The 18,151-nt window shown below is 34.0% G+C and overlaps 1 protein-coding gene across 2 annotated transcripts in view; it reads left to right on the forward strand.

Moving 5' to 3' along the window:
• Uggt2 (UDP-glucose glycoprotein glucosyltransferase 2) overlaps positions 1-18,151 on the forward strand; it is a 188,522-nt gene that overhangs the window by 20,962 nt on the left and 149,409 nt on the right. For both annotated transcript variants that reach the window (XM_005374097.2, XM_013516208.1), the window contains exons 3-5: positions 270-400; positions 853-965; positions 14,382-14,556. In XM_005374097.2, the coding sequence (XP_005374154.1) occupies positions 270-400; positions 853-965; positions 14,382-14,556 (419 nt within the window). The remainder of the gene's footprint in view (positions 1-269; positions 401-852; positions 966-14,381; positions 14,557-18,151) is intronic.

Consider the following 18,151-nt stretch of genomic DNA (forward strand, 5'->3'; position numbering starts at 1 on the left):
AATAGGGGCTGGGGATTTAGCTCAGCGGCAAAGCGCCTGCCTGGCAAGCGCAAGGTCGTGAGTTCGGTTCCCGGTACTGGAGAAAAACCAAAAAAAAAAAAAAAATGTTAATAATAGAGATTTTGATTTTCCATTTTTCCCTAACATCATTCATAACCATACTTAAAATATGACTGTACCATAGTGTTTAAGTTAGCTTTCCAGTAAGGGATGTGGCAGTGTATCACATATAAAATATAACATACTTTTCTTTTTATTTCTTTTTATAGAATCAGCTTATTCATATTACAATTTAATCCTGAAGAAAGCTGGACAGTTTTTAGATAATTTACACATCAATCTTTTAAAGTTTGCTTTCTCCATAAGGGCATACTCTCCGACTATCCAGATGTTTCAACAGGTATGTAAAAATACATAGAGGTATGTTACTAATGTACATAGAGCTATTTATATTTAGTGTGACAATCTATAGTTCAGAATGACCTACAGACTTACTATTTTAGTGCCAGAGCTTATCATTGAATATAGCATCATTTTGTCATTGACTATAAGTGAATCTGTAAGTATTTTACAGTTATTTGGAATAAGGTCATTATGAGGACACATCACTACTGAAATAAACTAATAAAATTCTAATAGAATTATGTCAGTAACTTTGAAGCATGTATTTCCTAGGATAAAATTTATTTTATGAAAATATTTCTTAGATTATACTTAGATGTAATTTTTTACTTTAATTGGAAGAATAACTCAGTAGTGGATAACTTATTTGAATCAAAGAAATGTGTGAGTTTTTTAAAAAATAATTGTATTATTAACTACAGTAGTTAACAATCATCTTTGAAATCTTAGATTGCTGCTGATGAACCACCACCAGATGGTTGTAATGCATTTGTGGTTATCCATGAAAAATATACCTGCAAAACTAATAAGATTAAAAAGCTACTGAAGAAGGCTACTTCAAGGTAAAGTAATAATAGTAGTGAAAGAAGTGGCTTTGAAGGAAGAGAAATTTGGAAAAGCTAACATTTTAATATTCTAGGGTATTATCTATTTAAGAATTTCTATTTGTATTGAAAAACTTAACATATCTGAGAATATTTTTGTCTTGATTAGCTTTTGATTTGGGAATATAAATTATACCAATACCATAATGTATAGAAGATATGTAAGTTTTACACAAACAAATTGATTTTGAAATAAACATGCAAAACTGTGAATTTATCTGGACTACTGTATATCTCTAAATATAAGGTGAATATCTGGAGAATAACAAAACTAAAAAAATTATATAGGTTGAGTTGGTTTTTTTAAAATTATGTATTATTCAAATCTTTTTATTTTTTGTATATATTTCATTTAAATTGGCTAATAAGGAAATTATTATTATATTAGTGATTTTTTTTATAAATAGCTCCTAGGGTGTGTTTTATTGCCTGATTATTTATACTTTATAAATTGTTTCTTTGATCTTGCAACAGTTCTTTTTATATAAAACAATAATACACTTTTAGTAATTCATGTTAATACTTGTTGCAAGCTTTCCTAATATTGTTAAACTTGACACTGATTTTAATATACAGAAAGCTATTACATTTAGTTATTTCCTGTGCATGTATCTTGTACATTGTCTTTATACTTAGTTTTTCCCACATCTGATTGATTTTATATTTTCCAGTAGCTTTCTTAGTTTTTCTTTTTATTTAAAAATTTTAATCTACACGTAATTTATTTGCATCAAAGATTAGGATCCAGTCTGATTTTCCCTCTGAGATGGCCAGTTGATTATTTTTTTCATTATATATATTATGGTCTGTTTCATAGTTGTTTATTCTGCTCTTTTATCTATTTCTTACAGCTGTGCATAATATTCAGTATTTATTGCTTTATACTATATTCCAGTATCTGACAGAGTAGTTTCATCTGTATGGCTGGTTTTTTTTTTAACTTTATAATTTCTTAGCACTTTGCATGTATTGATGCTTTCAAGGTAACATTAGAATTCCTCCCCCTTTCCCAGAAATGTTCTAGCAGGGGTTAATTTGAATTATGTTAAACACATTCGTTAATTTAGGAAGAATTTGTGTATCTGTTGATTTTTATCTGATAACATGGTATGTCTAAACTCATACTGTCTTCTAAAACTTAAAAAATAATTGCTTCAATTTTTTTCATATATTGAAATGAATGTAGAGTTTTTCTTTATTCATGCTGATATATTATGATAAAATACTTTAAAATATGCCTTTGCATTTCTAAGAAACTCAGTGATGTGAGATAATCTTAAATTACTTTCACATTAAGATTGATTTTATTTTCTTGTTTCTGATTTAGTAAATGAGACTAGTTATATATTTATTTGACATGTAATGTTTGTATCAGAGTAATTCTAGCTGTGTATAGTGAATTAGGCAACCTGTTATTCTGGACAACTTGACATAGCATCGGAATTATCTATTCCTTCATAGCATTAATAAATTTATTTTAAAATTAGTACAGTTTTTCTTTTTTTACTGCATTTTAAATTTTTGTAATGTTTGAAGCTGATTATCACTGGTTTATAATTTGTGTCAGATTTTCCAACTTTTGATAGAAAGATATCTTGAATTTTAAAAAATTAGCATCAAGCTATTGGGCCATGGGCCTTGGTAATTAGTCTTTGCATGTTGTTTCTTGATCTGACCAGCAAAAAATGGAAGACCTTGACATCACTTTTCCTGGGTAGTTTCTTGTTGTTTTTGCAGCAGGTAATCTTGAGGAATGAGGTTGTATTTTCCTTCGAGTGGGAAAGGAAGTAGGATTGTTTATAGCTTACTGTAAAACAGTGGTTCCCTCAGGCCTTGTGTTCCTCAGCTGAACTGTTTATCTATGTTTGTGTGGTAGCAATCTAGGTCCAAATTTTGTCACTTCATGTGGTCTTGGGAGAAGAACAATATTCATGACCCCTGCTATGTCGTGAGCAACGAAGTCCTTTGTCTTGAACCAGGAGCCTCATATTTTCTACCAGAAACAATACAAAACTAAGTTGGGCAATATCAAACCTTAGACTTTCATGGTTCTTGACATCTTTGGAGAAAAGGATGGTATGTGAACAGACATTGGTTTCTACAAGAGGAAGGACAAATGCCACCATCGGTTGGAAAAAGAAGTTCTATGCTCAGATTTTGTCATCACTGCCAGCCTCTCTTTCTCTATGCTCTTGTTGGAGGGCTGGGTATAGAATTCTTCTGGTAACTTTGTTGTATCTCAGGCACACACTTCATGATATTCCTATAGAAAAAGGTGCCAAAACTTGACTAATTTGATGTACTATTGTTTTGATTCCACATCTGAATATATAACTAGTATTGATACCTGTGAATGAATAACCATGAAGTACAGAGGAAGACTGTCTTATTCAAGGACTAACATATGGACTGCCCAGTCCTGGATAATTCAGCAGAAACAGCAAAGAATCCCAGAAGGAAAAAGAACAATGACAACTTTAGTAGTAACCTGACTACTCAGAAATGCTATTTCAAAGTGTAATAGCACCTTCCAAATACACCCCTTCTTTAAAAAGAGCTGCGCTTAAACTACTAAATTCTCATTGAAACTAAATATAATAACTAGAGGCCTTATGACTCTACTATTTACATTTTGACATACATCAACTAGGATTCAGTGACTGCAAGGCAGCCTTACCCAATAAGCATCTCTCCAGTCAAATGGAAAATCAAGAGCACAGCTACTTGACCCTAGAAAAATCTTAAGTATTAGTGAAAAAGTTGCAGTAACTTTTTCTGGGAAACCAAATGCCCGTCTTCACAACTTGAAGTAAAATTGCTGACTTCAACAAGACTCTTCCATTCACAGTGGTTTCGTTAAATGCCTGGGTCAGGTTACTGATATATTCAGTTAAGGTAAAAGCTGGTGTGTTTGCGCTGCTGCTCCTTTTAGCCAAACATTAACTGTAAAACTAAAAGTTCCTGTGACCACTGCATTTGTTACTCCAAACACAAGTCAGTTTCTTCCTAACCAATCCCTGATCCTGCATGAAATTTACTACATTTATACTGAATCTTTGCTGTTGCCAGTGCCTTACCTGTCTGGTCTGCCACTTGGAAGATTACAGACTGGCAGAGCAGAAGCACCACTCATTGCACACTGAAAATAAATTACTACTGCAGCCATGATGCCTCACAAATAATGGCCCCCAAGTAGTCTACATATAGAACTTTATTTTATATGTAAATTTCATACTTTATAGGATTTTTAACTTTTGAAGTCCATAATTTTCCTAGAGAATGTTGCAGTGCTGATACTTCATCTCTTTTTTGGGTAGATATGTAAATTTGTTACTCTTTAATTCTAGAGAGTTTTCTTGGATTAGTTTTCTTCATTTTGTACTAGTCCCTTGATTTGCTACCTTAAGTTCTGTAAGTTAGTAAACATTCTGTAATGTTGTAAATCCCCTTTGCCTGTCTTTTGTGTATCCTTTACTCTTCCATGTTTTTCCCTTCCCTGTTCTTTTTAGTTGTTTCCTTTTCCTCAGTTTACTCTTCTATACTCTATAGTGGCTCACACAGGCCAAAGTAAAGAACATAATGGGTCATCATGAGCTTTTTAAAAATACGCCCGTCCTACTTGACCCTGACTCTTCCAAATGAAAGTCTGTCACCAGTCTTCCAAGTACAGACTGACAAGAAAATAGAATTGTAGGTGTTAGGTTACGACACATTAATCTTGTTCTAAAGGAAGAATTTCAATCCCAGCAGCTGGGAAGAAATACCTTAGGTACTGAAAGGTACAGGAAGGAGATCTTTGACTCTAGTTCCAGCATAACAGCCTGCGAAAACAGTCACATGATCTTCCCAAGTCAGCTAGCAGTTGTGGCTGAAGATCTGGCCTGATACTGAGTTTGCCATCTCTTCATTGTGCTCTGTGAATATGGCCAGTTTTGGTCCATTCACTTGTACTTGATTCCCATTAGAGGCAGCCTGAGCATAGATTCCCCCTGCCTCAGATTCATATTTAACATGTGGCCCAGGAAAATCTTGTGTTAATCATACTGATACACATTCATGTTTCTTTTGCTTCCTAAGCAGCTCTGGTTCACTCCATGAGTGTGGTTGAGGCAGAAATTACTAGGTCACCCAAATCAGGTCAACGACAGTTTTCCAACTGGAGTAACATAAACACCTAATATTAAATGTATTTGGGAAAAGTAGGTGCAGAATTTTCCCACTCAGGATGAGGATTGCTTTATGGCGCATCTACTGCCTGTAGTAAATATGTGCAGTGACAGCAAAATGCAGCAAGTTGATTTAGACCCCCTGTGCAGATTGTTACGTATAATATACTGGCCTTACACTACTTTATATAGGTCTGAAATAAGGTATGAAGGACCTTATCACAGTTGCCTGAACCTGGAGGCACAGTCCAGGTCAGTATTTTTTTTGTTTTTTGGGGGTTTTTTTGTTTTGTTTTGTTTTTTGTCTTTTTGAGACAGGGTCTCACTATGCATTTCAGGCTGGCCTAGAGCTCACTGTGTAGCCCAGGCTGGTCTTGAATTCACAATGATCCTCCTGCCTCAGCCTCCCTATTGCTAGGATTACGGGCATGCACCACCATGCCTGGTCCAGATCAGTATTATAGATTGGCCTCATCCTGCTGCTTAGATTCCTGATAATAGTAGTCTTTTTTTTTCTTTTCTTTTCTTTTTTTTTGGTATTGGGAATCGAACTCTGCCACTGAGGTATAGCCCCAGCCCAGTAATTAAGCACCAATGAAATAAATTCAGTACAATTAGTTTTATCTTCTGGTGGTCATTAGAATGGTTGATTGACTGGTATACTTGTAAAATTTGAGTTTGAGCAAGATTTTTTAAGCCAAAGTATGGGTTAATTTGTTGGGAGCTACAATCTGCCATAGTGAGAGTGTCTTGGTGGATGTGCTGAGACTGTAAGGTCCCGAGTATCTGTTACTCAACCATTTCTAGGATTTTTTTCTGCATATGCCTTTTAGGGATTAATTAATATCTGTTCTTGGAATAAAGAACAGCATGTTTACTTGTTGTAAATGATGGATATCCTAAGATAATGATAGGTTCTTTAGGTATGATGCATCCCCACTGCCTGTGTAACACTCTTGTTGGTCCAGCTTACTCAGCCTGTGGAATGTGGGCCCATGAGGAACCCATGCAGACATACTGGTGCTCATGCTCCTTGCTGTGCCACATGTAATGTGCTTTATTTCTTATCCAGGAGTCTCCTGGCTTTTAGATAGCTTAAAATAATTCCCTCAGCTTTTTTTTTTTTTTAAACTTTTTATGAAGTACGTTGTTGTAGTTTATTTTTATTTTTATTTTATGAAAAACAATTTCATGACAAAATAAAAGAATATTGAAGACAACAATATGCAATATAACAACCATTAGAGAATTCCTCGCATCTTGTCTAGTGAAACTCTGTATTATTTCTAAAGGGTTTTTTTTTGTTTTTACTTTTTATTCTCTGATGGTTTGATCAATCTTACATTCTTACATCTGCTAATCTAAGCAAATTAGCTGGAGATAACTGTAATATAACAACCACTGTTAATTACGATCATTTTGTTCTGAAACCCTGTATCATTTTTATTGTTTTTGCTTTGTTTTGTTTTGGTCTATGTTGTTGGTATTTTGCTATTGTTATTTTTATTATTTTCTTTAAAATTAAAAAAATAATAGAATAATAATAGTTAATACATTGACTATTGTTATTTTTAAGGTAGTTACTCAGTGTACAATATCTCCAAATGATATTAGCACAAATCTTTCTTTTCAATCAACTGAGAGAAACTAGTAGTATAGCTATCTTATATATTTTTTTTTCTTTTCCCTTCCTCCCTTTCCACTTTCCCCCATCCACATTCCTTTTTCCTTTTGAACAATTTCTTCCCATTTCACAATATCTATTATACATTTTGGACCCGATTTACTCTTGCAATTTCTCACCAGGAAGACAATACAGTGTTTACACATGTGAGTTTGATTTTTTTCACTTGTGAATATGGTCTCAAGTTCCATCTATTTACCTGTAAAAGTCTCCAGTTTGGAGTTCAGCTTAGGTCTTTAGGCCCTCAGTCTCATACTTCTCTTGACATCTGAGGGCAATGGAAGAAAGGAGGAAGCACTCTGTATCTGTACCCCCCAACCTTGCTCCTACTATATTTAACCATATTCATCTCTCCATCCTACCCCTGTCTTCTTGAGCTGCCCCCCATCAGAAGGGTAAACTCACTCCAGTAAGTGGAAAATTGTTGCATACAAGTTCTTGGTATAAGTTGGGTTATATTATATATCTGTAGACCTCCTGCTATCCTTATGGATATCAAGCTAATAGTTACCACAGTTTTTCTATAGCCAGGCTGTCCTTGAGTCTGTTGTTATTGCCAGCTGAACTACTTTAACCAGGATGTCATACATGCTATAACCAGGTTTTCCCCGCTGTATGACAACATTAAGATTATCATACCATAGTCCGGTACCAAAGGAATGGGCCCTAAGTCAAATAGATAACAATTCCTCATTCTTAATGTATTGGGAAGGTAGGTTCTTGGGATAGACATAAAGACCAAGAACCACCTACAGGTAGAAGACATTGGAGGAACACACATCTGCTAGGAAAGTCTCAAAACTAGTGATAAGGCTGTCTAACGTAAGAATTCTATAAGCATCAACACAGAAAACAAAATAAAATAGAAAATGACAAGACAAAGAAGCATGCAATCCCAAACACCCAGGCCACCCACAACAAGTCCAGAGCACAAAGAGTGGAAATTGGAAGCCAACATATGGAACTTTCTGAAATGATAGCAGAAGAAATGAAAAAAACAAATGGAGACCATAACAAAGATAATCTCTAAGGTGCAAAAAGAAATGATCAAAATATCTTTCATGAAAAACATTAAAGCAGACACAGATAAATAAATAGAAGAGCTCAGGAAAACGATGGAAACTGTGAATGCCAAACATAGACAAGACATGGAATCAATGAAACAGATCCAGACAGAAATCCCAGAGATTAAACTCTGCACTGAAAGTACACATAGCAGATTGAATGAAGGTGAAGAAAGAATATCAGATCAAGAAGACAGGAATGTTACCAGCAACCAAGAAAAGAAAGATATCTTAAAAATAGCGAGAGACCTTGAGAAGTCCATCCAATAGCTACAGGATGAAGCACAGAAGCATATAAGATTAACTAGAATCAGTGAGAGAGTTAGAGACAGCACAAAAGCCATTAAAAACCTCTTCACAGAAATAGTAGAAAACTTCCCAAACATGGATGAAGAATTTGACATACAAATAAATGAAGGATATAGAACTCCAAATAGCCATGACCAAAATAAATCTACACCAAGGCATATAATAATCAAGATTCAAAAAATTCAACACAAGAACAAAATATTAAAAGTATCCAGAGAAACATATCAGCTATAAGGGAAAGCCCATCAGAATCACAACAGACTTCTCATCACAAACACTCAAATCAAGGAGAGTTTGGAGTGAGGTATTTCAGGCCCTAAAGGAGAACAGTCTTCAGTTCAGATTCATATACCCCACAAAACTATCTTTCAAAATTGATGGATAATTAAGATACTTCCACAACAAAGAACAACTGAAGAAGTGTGTGACCACCAAACTACCTCTACAGAATGCTCTGAAGGACATAATAGAAAGAGATAATGAAGACTACAAACACATGAACACCAGCAGAAAGAAGCTGCCAGGTAGGGCAAGCAGCTAAACAGAGGAGAAAAACAGGCAACAAAGAAAAGAAAAACGATGTGAAAAAAATAAGCCAATACATATCAGTTATAACCATCAACATCAATGGTCTCAACTCACCAATTAAAAGAAAGATGGCAGAATGGATCAAGAAGCAAGATCCAGCAATATGCTGCATTCAAGAAATACTTTTAACCCAAAAGAAATTCATAGACTAAAAGTCAAAGGATGGAAAACAATTCCCGGTGCCACAGGAAGCCAGAAAAAAGCAGGGGTGGCTATTCCGTTTGCAGATAATGTGAACTTCAAAGTAAGAATGATTAAGAGATAAGGTCACTACATACATGTTAAGGGAAAATTTTAAGAAGGATAGATAACAATCATAAATATGTATGCATCAGATATGGGAGCACCCAACTAAATAAGAGAATTATTAATAGACATGAAAAACCAAATAAGCACTAACACAATTGTAGTGGGGGACCTTAATACCCCGCTTTCACAAATACATCAACTGGATGAAAAATAAACTAAAAAATATTGGAATTAAACCAAGCCTGTGAACAAATGGACTTGATAGATTCTGCAGAGTGTTCTTTCCCAAAGCATCAGAATACATTCTTCACAGCTATACATGGGACATTCACCAAAACAGACCACATACTAGCTGGCAAAACATGTTTAAGTGAATGCAGAGGAACTGAAATCATCCCATGCATACTATCTGACCATAGCACAATGAAACTGGAAATCAATGACAGAAGATCTCACCAAAAAATACATTAACACATGGAAATTAAACAGTACCCTTCTGAACAACCAATGGGCCACAGAAGAAATTAAAGATGAAATTAAACACTATATATGGTTAAATGACAATACTGATACAACATACCAAAACTTACAGAATGCAATGAAAGCAGTCCTATGGGGGAAACTTATAGGAATAAATTCATACATCAGGAAAACAGAAAAATCTCAAACAACCTAATGTTGAACCTCAGACTTCTGGGGGCTGGGGATTTAGCTCAGTGGCAAAGCGCCTGCCTGGCAAGCACAAGGTCGTGAGTTCTGTTCCCGGTACCAGAGAAAAACCAAAAAAAAAAAAAAACCAAGAACCTCAGACTTCTGGATAAAGAACATATCAAACTGAAATCTCATCTGAGGGAGCAAATTATAAAGATAAGAGCAGAAATAAGTGTAGTAAAGACTAAGAAAATAATACAAAGCATCAATGAATTGAAAAGTTGGTTCTTTGAAAAAAAAACATAAAATTGATAAGCCATTAGCCAACCTTATCAAAAAGAGGAAAGAAAAAATACAAATTCAAGCAATTAGGAATGAAAAGGGAGAAATCACAATGGATCCCACAGAAATCCAGGAGATCATCAATACCTACTAAGAATCAGTATTCTAATAAGATGCAGAACACACAAGAAACCAGTAACAATCCTGTAAAAAAGCAACAAACTCATGGAGAAATTAGGGAAAGCACACCCTTTATAATAGTATCTAATGAAGGAAGTAAGTGATCTGTATAATGAAAATTACAGTACCCTATAAAAGGAGCTTGAAGAGAAGATCAGAAAATGGAAAGATATCCCTTGCTCTTGCATAGGAAGAGCCAACATAATGAAAATGGTCATACTCCCAAAACTGCTATAGAGATTAAATCAATCCCAATCAAAATACCATTAACATACTTCATGGATCTAGAGAAAATGGTCTGAAAATTCATTTCAAACTAGAAGAGACCTAGAACAGCAAAAGCAGTTCTGGGCAACAAAGGCAAGTGTGAGAGCATCACAGTCCCAGACCTGACATTATACTACAAAACTACTGTGATAAAAATCAGCCTGGTGTTGGCAAAAAGAAAAAGGCCTGAGGATCAGTGGAACAGAATAGGAGATGCAGACAAAACCCCAAACACACTCAGCTACATTGTCTTTGACATAGGAGCCAAACATGTTCACTGGAAGAAAAAGAGTCTCTTTAATAAACAGTGCTGTAAAAACTGGCTTTCCACATGCCAGTGGCTAAAACTGGACCCATGTCTATAAGCATGCACTGAAGTCAAAATGGATCAAAGATCTAAATATTAAAACAGAAACACTAAATTTATTGAACGGAAAATAGGTTAAAGTCTTGAAGACACAAGTATAGGCAGAGACTTCATGAATAAAACCCAGACTGCAAGGGATATACTACAAAGAATCAACAAATAGGATCTTACCTTAAAAGAAAGCTTCTGCACAACAAAAGAAATCACCAATAGAGTCAAAAGACAACCCACAGAAGTAGGAAAAAATTACAGCCACTTGTCCTCAGACAAAGGACTTCTATCTAGAACATATGAAGAACTGAAAAAAATCAGACTCCCTTCCAAATTTAAAGACCCAGTCCAAAAATGGACATCTGAGTTAAATACACACTTCTCAGATGAAGAAGTAAAATGGCAAATACATGAAAAAATGTTCAACATCATTCTTTTGAGAGATGCAAATTAAAACAACACTGAGATTCCATCTGACCCTGGAAAGAATGGCTATCATCACAAAATCAGCTGGTAAGTGCTAGAGGGGCTGTGGGAAAAAGGAACCCTTTTCCACTGTTGGTGGCAGTGTACTCTGGTGCAACCACTTTGGAAATCAGTGTAGTGTTTCTTTAAAAGACTAGGATTAGAGGTTCCATTCAACCCAGCTATTTCCCTCTTTCACACCACAACGATACTTGTGTGCCAATATTTATAGCAGTACAATTTGTAATAGCTAAATCTTAGAAACAAACCAAATGCCCATCAGCTGAAGAAAATAAAAAAGATGTGTTTGTTTTTATATAATGGAGTACTGCTCAGCCATAAAGAAGAATAAACTTGAAACTTTTATATGTAAATGGATGCAACTTGAGACCATACTCATAAGTGAAATAAATCAGACCCACCTCTGCAAACATCATGTTGTCTCACTAGTGTGAGACACCAAATGAGTAAATAAGATCCAAAATGTACAGTAAATATTTGTGATATTTATTGTGGGAAGAAACAGTTCAATAGTAAAGACAAACTTTGATGGGGAAAGGAAGAGAAGAGAAAATATATTTATACACAGGATTGTTAAGATAGTTATACAGCCAGTTTCTCTTAGTTTATTGAAAAGAGAGGTCTGTGCTAATATTGTTGGGTAAAATATCATGCCTATATCTTGTACTCTGAATAAGTACTACAAAGATAACAATATGAAATGTATTAATTATTGTAACTCTTCTACTAACCAGTTTTGAAACTGTTTTATTATTTTTTTTCTCTTTAAAAAAAAAAAAATCTCAGCTTTATCCTTAAGATCAGAGATGCCAGGAACGTGGAACATTTACTGAGAACAGCTGCAAGCTGTGACCAGAGCCAGACCAAGACAGAGACCTTGCTGAAGCTGCAACCACAAGGTCATAGGATTGGGTTGTGTAAGCCCTCTAGTACTCACATCTCACTACTGTGTACCTTAGGTCCCAGATACAGAGCTGCAGGGCTCAGTGTTTGCCCTGCTATGTTTAGTCTTCCTGTAGTCCTGTTCTTTTGTATACCTCTTACTCTTCCCCTTTTTGGAATGGAAATATTTATTCTGTACCATTTTCTCTTAGGATTACTATGTAATTTTTTTATTTTTTAAAGTTTAATAGCTAAGAGTTTGCCTTGAGTCTTAGAAAAGACTTTGACATAGACTTAAAAATGGCAGAAATGTTGAGTCTTTAAGGAAGAGATTATTGAGTTTCACTTGTATACTGGATAGCCGTACCATGTTAGGTGGAATTATGACCTTGTGTTTATTTGAATATTAAGTATGATTTAAGGAGATGGCTTTAGGTAGCTTGTTGACAAGGGGAGGAATGTGACAGTTAAGCTTGATTGTGTCAACTTGATTGACTTGGCCACACAAGGGATTGGCTGAGCACACTTGCAGGTCTGTGGGTCATAGAGGGTCATATGACCTTGGGGACTATAACTGATCACTGGCCTTTTCCTTTTTGGTGCTGTTCCCCTGCTGTGCTTCCCAGCCACCATGAACTAAGCATCTTTGTTCTGTTACACTCTTCCACCATGATATTCCTGTCATGGAAAAAGCTTATCCTGGACTGAATTCCCTGAAACTGTGAGAAAGATTAAACCTGTCTTTCTTTAAATTGTGGGTATTGGGTATTGTGTCCCAGCAGCAGCAAAGCTTACCAATATATATGACTTTAAACATTTTGTCCAAAATGGAAAACTATGTATAAAGTAGAAGAAATCCTATATGGTCATTATAAAAAATTTAAATGCTGAAGAAAAAAGCAGTGTAGAAAGATGTTCAACCAACCTGAGATTATACTATAAAGGATATGTCACATCTTGACCCTTTTTATCTCCTGTTCCCCTCCCTTCTCTCCTGTCTTCCTCCCTCTACCCTTTCCATCTCCAAAAGTCTGTCTCCTTGTTTTCTATCATTTCTATTTTGCTGTTTTAAATTATTTACTCTTTGAGCTTCTCATGTAAGGGAAATGATGCAATATTTAACCTTCTGTATCTGATGTATGTCACTTAGGATTATGGTCTCAAGGTGTATCCATTTTCCTACAAATGATTTAAATATCTTTTGTAGTTGAGTAGTACTCCATTGTGTGTATATACATTTGCGTTAACCATTCATGTAGTTAAGGGCATATAGACTGCTTCCAGATTTAGCTGTTACAAGTTGTGCTATTATAAACATCAGTATGTATGTATCATTATAATATGATGTCTTTAACTATTAGAAAGATAACCACCCAGAAGAGGTATACCTGGTTTCAAGTGGAATCTATTTTTACTTTTCTGAGGAATCTTCATACTGATTTCTGTCACGGTTGCACCAGTTCACATTCCCATCAACAATGTAGAAGGTTCCTTTTACCTCATAACCTTACAAGCATTTGTTTTTTGGGGATTTTTGATGATAGCCATTCTTTCTGGAGTAAAGTGGAATCTCAGTATTGTTTTGATTTGCATTTCTCTAATGTTTAAAGGTGCCGAAGCTTAAAATTTTAAATACATGATAGTAATTCCCTAATTTTTGTAGTGAAGGTAGGTAGACTTTACTAGTAAGTGTAAAGAATCTAGAACAGGGGCTGATGAACAAAATGCCAAAATCTGTTTATGATGATGGGACTAGAACATAGAATTCCTGTTTCTTTGACTGTCTTTAGAGTTTTTATTAATATTTTTTGTACTAGGTACTGGTAATCTTTTTGAAAGGTAGAGCCTTTATATTTTTTTCAAAGGTTTATAAACTTCAGAAAATATGAGCTAGCATAAAATTATACTATTCTAATTAAGATATAAATTTTATTTAATTGAAAATCACGTTACCATTTTGTTGTTTAAAGATAATGAATCTTGCAGAAAAGTTCAGTCATTTTTATATTCAGTTTTGAATTCACCAAATTTTTTCTTTTATATCATTTAGTAGACGTTAGTTGCTTAAAGCCACCACAGGATATTTTCTTTTTCTGTGGTTATATATTAGGAATTGTTTGATAAACAGACGTTATAAAACATTGCAAAATACATCTGTTCTGTTGACTTTCAATTCTCTTAAAAGTTTGTGCTTTGTTTTCACTCTAGACCCAGGCCTTATCTATTTAAAGGAGATCATAAATTTCCCACAGACGATGAGAACTTACCAGTGGTTATTCTTTATGCAGAAGTGGGTACCAGAGCATTTAGTGAATTCCACAAAGTACTGTCTGAAAAAGCTCAAAGTGGTAAAATTCTGTATGTTCTTCGTCATTATGTTCAGGTACATTCTTGTTTTTCCAGTATTCTTTTGAATATAGAAAAATGATTTTTAAGATAATTTTACTAAATTTATATACTGACTTCCCCAGATTAGTTATTTAAGATTTTTAAATTTAATATCGTAAGCATATGAGTTTAGTATGGAAAAATCATTGAGATTCTGTCTCTTCCTGGAATACCAGGATTATAATCCTTCCCCTTCTGTATCTGCCACAGATTTAACTTATATTTTTAAAAAAGCCTTCAATAACATGTATAATGTATCCTAAGATTTATAAACATTGCTACTTTTAAAAAACTATCACAGTGAAGGAATCTGGTTTATCTGATAGTATATTCAAATTGCCAGGCATAGCATAAGAATACTCTTGACCCTATTTCTTTTAAGTGATGACAACTTTCTTATTCAGGTTTCTATTCAAATACTTTGGTCCTGTCCTTCCCCAGCCTCCCATTGCTGTCACACACTACCACATATTTTGACTCTGTAGCATTTGTACTATACCTCAGACTTCTTATTGCCCCTGAGATTATAATGACCATTAGAGGAGAGATACTGCTTTTTTAATATTCCTCACAAGTAGTGTTTTAATTTGCATTTGCTAAGTTATTAATGATTTATATACTAATGTGTAATCTAGTAAAAGCTTTTCAAATATATTTATAAATTGCCTGTTCCCATATCCTTGGTCAGTTATTACTTTATTTATAATTGATTTCTAGGTTTTAAAAAATAAATTCTGAATGCTAGTCTTTTCTTCCTTACTCTATAAACATCTCCTAATGTATTTATGGCGTTTTGGTGTTTAAACAGTATTATTTATTATGTTTTTCTTTGAACACAATCGTGGTATCAAATTTTTATCTTATTCCCTGATGGTTTCCTTCATGATATCATAAAAACATTTCCTTATCTTTTGTTCTAAGGGTTAAAGTTGTGTTCTTTATGTTTTGGTCTTTAATCTATCATAACTTACTTAATTTCTGTGGTCTGGAACTATACTGTTTTTTCCATATGGAAAGTCACTGGTCCCCACATCATTCATTGAACAGTCTTTATTCTACTCCCTCATATACCAAGTTTTCACATAGGCATGTGCATGTATTTAGACTCTTCTGTTCTAGTAATATATCTCTCTGTCTACTACAAATACATGATTTTAGTTAGTATTGCTTTTAAGTAATATCTTCACATCTTGCAGTATACCTCTGCCTACTAGTTTTTGTTTTCCTAAATACTTCGGCTGTTCTTGATAGGCAAGTATTTGTGTTAATTTTAGGCTCATTTGGCCAGTTCCCATGAAACATTTTGTGTAGAAATGAATTAGACTTTTCTGGTAAATTTTGGAGAGTCTTGTCTTTCATATGGATTGAAATTGTCTCCTGTGAACATATTTTTACCTCACCATTTAGTCAAATATCTCTTTAAAAATTATCATCAGTGTTAAACAGTATTGGATATCAGCAATCACAGTCATGTGCCAGTCACTTCAGAATCATCCCATTCACATATAGATCATCATGGAACATATGTTTTCAATTCACTAAGATAAATATCTGTTAGGTGTGTTATTGAGTTGCATAATAAGTCAGTATATTTTGCTGAATGATAAATGCTACTAAATTGTCTTCCAAAGCAGCTATATCATTTTGCACTCATTGCAACCAATGAAAGAGTTCTACTACTCTGTATCCAACTATCACAATATCAGTTTTTGGATTTTAACCATTCTGGTAGGCATGTGTGGTATCTCACTTTGATTTTAATTTGCATCTCCCTAATAACTAGTAAAGTCAAGTACTTTTTTAACCATCTATATATTTTTGATGAGCTTTCTTGCTGTTGAATTCTTTACATATTCTGGATACAAGTAGTTTATCAGATATATATCTGCAAACTTATCCTATCAGTTTTATTATTCATCTTACCATTTTCTTAGTATCTTTTGCAGAAAAGTTTTTACTTTTGGTAAAGCCTAAAGTTCACCTTTTTTTGTATTTTTGGTTTTATATATAAAAAGTCATTCTCAAATCAAGGTCATGCAAATTTTCTTTAACAGTTTTATAGTTTTATGTTTCAAATTTAAATTCATGATCCATTTTAGTTAATTTTTTATAACTTATAAATTATGTGAAATTCATTTTTCTTCATAGAGATGTCTAGTTCTAGCATCATTTATTTTAAAAATTGCCCTTGTCTCCTTAATTTATACTTGTAAAATATAATTGATTCTATCTGTATGGGTCTGTTTCTGACTTTCTTATTTTGAGCCAGTGATCTGTATATCTTTCCTCTCATTAATACCACACTCCTTGATTACTGTACCTTCTTAATAAGCTATGAAATCTGATCATGTGAGTCCTCCAGCTCTTTTGTTCTTTTTAATATAGTACCTTTACCTTTTAATATGACCTTTGAAAACGGCTTGTCTATGTACAAAAAAATAATCCTGGACTTTTTATTGATATTATATTGAATTGATCAAATATTTGAGAATTAAAATGTTAATATTGAATCTTCCTGTTGATAAAAATTGTAGCTCTCTCCATTTATGTAGGTGTCTTTAGATTTCTTCAGTGTTTTTCTTTGTTTCTAACATACATGTCATTTGTTTCTTTTTCTTACCTTACAGCAATAATTAGGAGTGGAAATGGTGAGAGAGGATATCTTTACTTTTTCCTGAATTTGGGGGAAAGCATTTAGTTTTCACTATTAAGTATTACATTAGATAGATACTTTCCCATCAGTAATAGTGGCATGCTACGAAAGTTGGGTAGGGCAGAGCAGAGATGGGAAACAGATTAATGGTGTGAGTAATATAATTGTATATTTATCTTATTTAAATGTCCCTCAGGTGATTTTAATATGCACCCAAAAGAGTATGCCCATCCTTTGAGAATCCATCTCTAGTTATTCTTTGGAGAGTGTGACTGTAAATATGAAAACTTTTTTTTTATTTTAAAAATGAAAGGAGGAAAACATTAACAGACAGAAAACCTTTTACAAAATAGCAAAAGAACAGTACAGACAATACAGAGTTACAAAGTGGTAGGAAATTAGCAATGCTTGTTTTATTACATATTGATATCTTCAAAGTGGTTTCTCATGAAAACAGAGACATACAATATTGATCAATCAAGGACTTATTGATGGTTTCTTTCAGCAAAGAAATAGAAGACTGTAGAACAACTATGTTACCTATCCTGTATATACATACATACAAAATTTCTCCTTCTTTCCCTTCTCTTTGCCCACATCCCAGTTGCCCTTTACCCTTAAGTGCTTTCCTGTCATTTCACAATGTCTGTCATACGTCCTAGTTTAAATTAACTTTTTCAGGTTTTACACTAGTGAGACAATGCAGTGCTTGCACATGCAGGTCTGATTTATTTCACTTATGAGTATGGTCTCTAGTTGTGACCATTTACCTATAAAGGCCTCGAGTTTATCTTTCCTTATAGCTGAGTAATAATTCCATTATATGAAAGTACCACAATTTTCTTATCCAGTCCTCGGTGGATGGACATTTGGGTTGCTTCCACAATTTAGCAATTACAAATTGTGCTGCTATGAACATAGGTGCACATATATCGCT

The sequence above is a fragment of the Chinchilla lanigera genome, unplaced genomic scaffold, assembly GCF_000276665.1.
Source record: "Chinchilla lanigera isolate Chin_1 unplaced genomic scaffold, ChiLan1.0 scaffold00003, whole genome shotgun sequence".
NCBI classification, from domain to species: domain Eukaryota; kingdom Metazoa; phylum Chordata; class Mammalia; order Rodentia; family Chinchillidae; genus Chinchilla; species Chinchilla lanigera.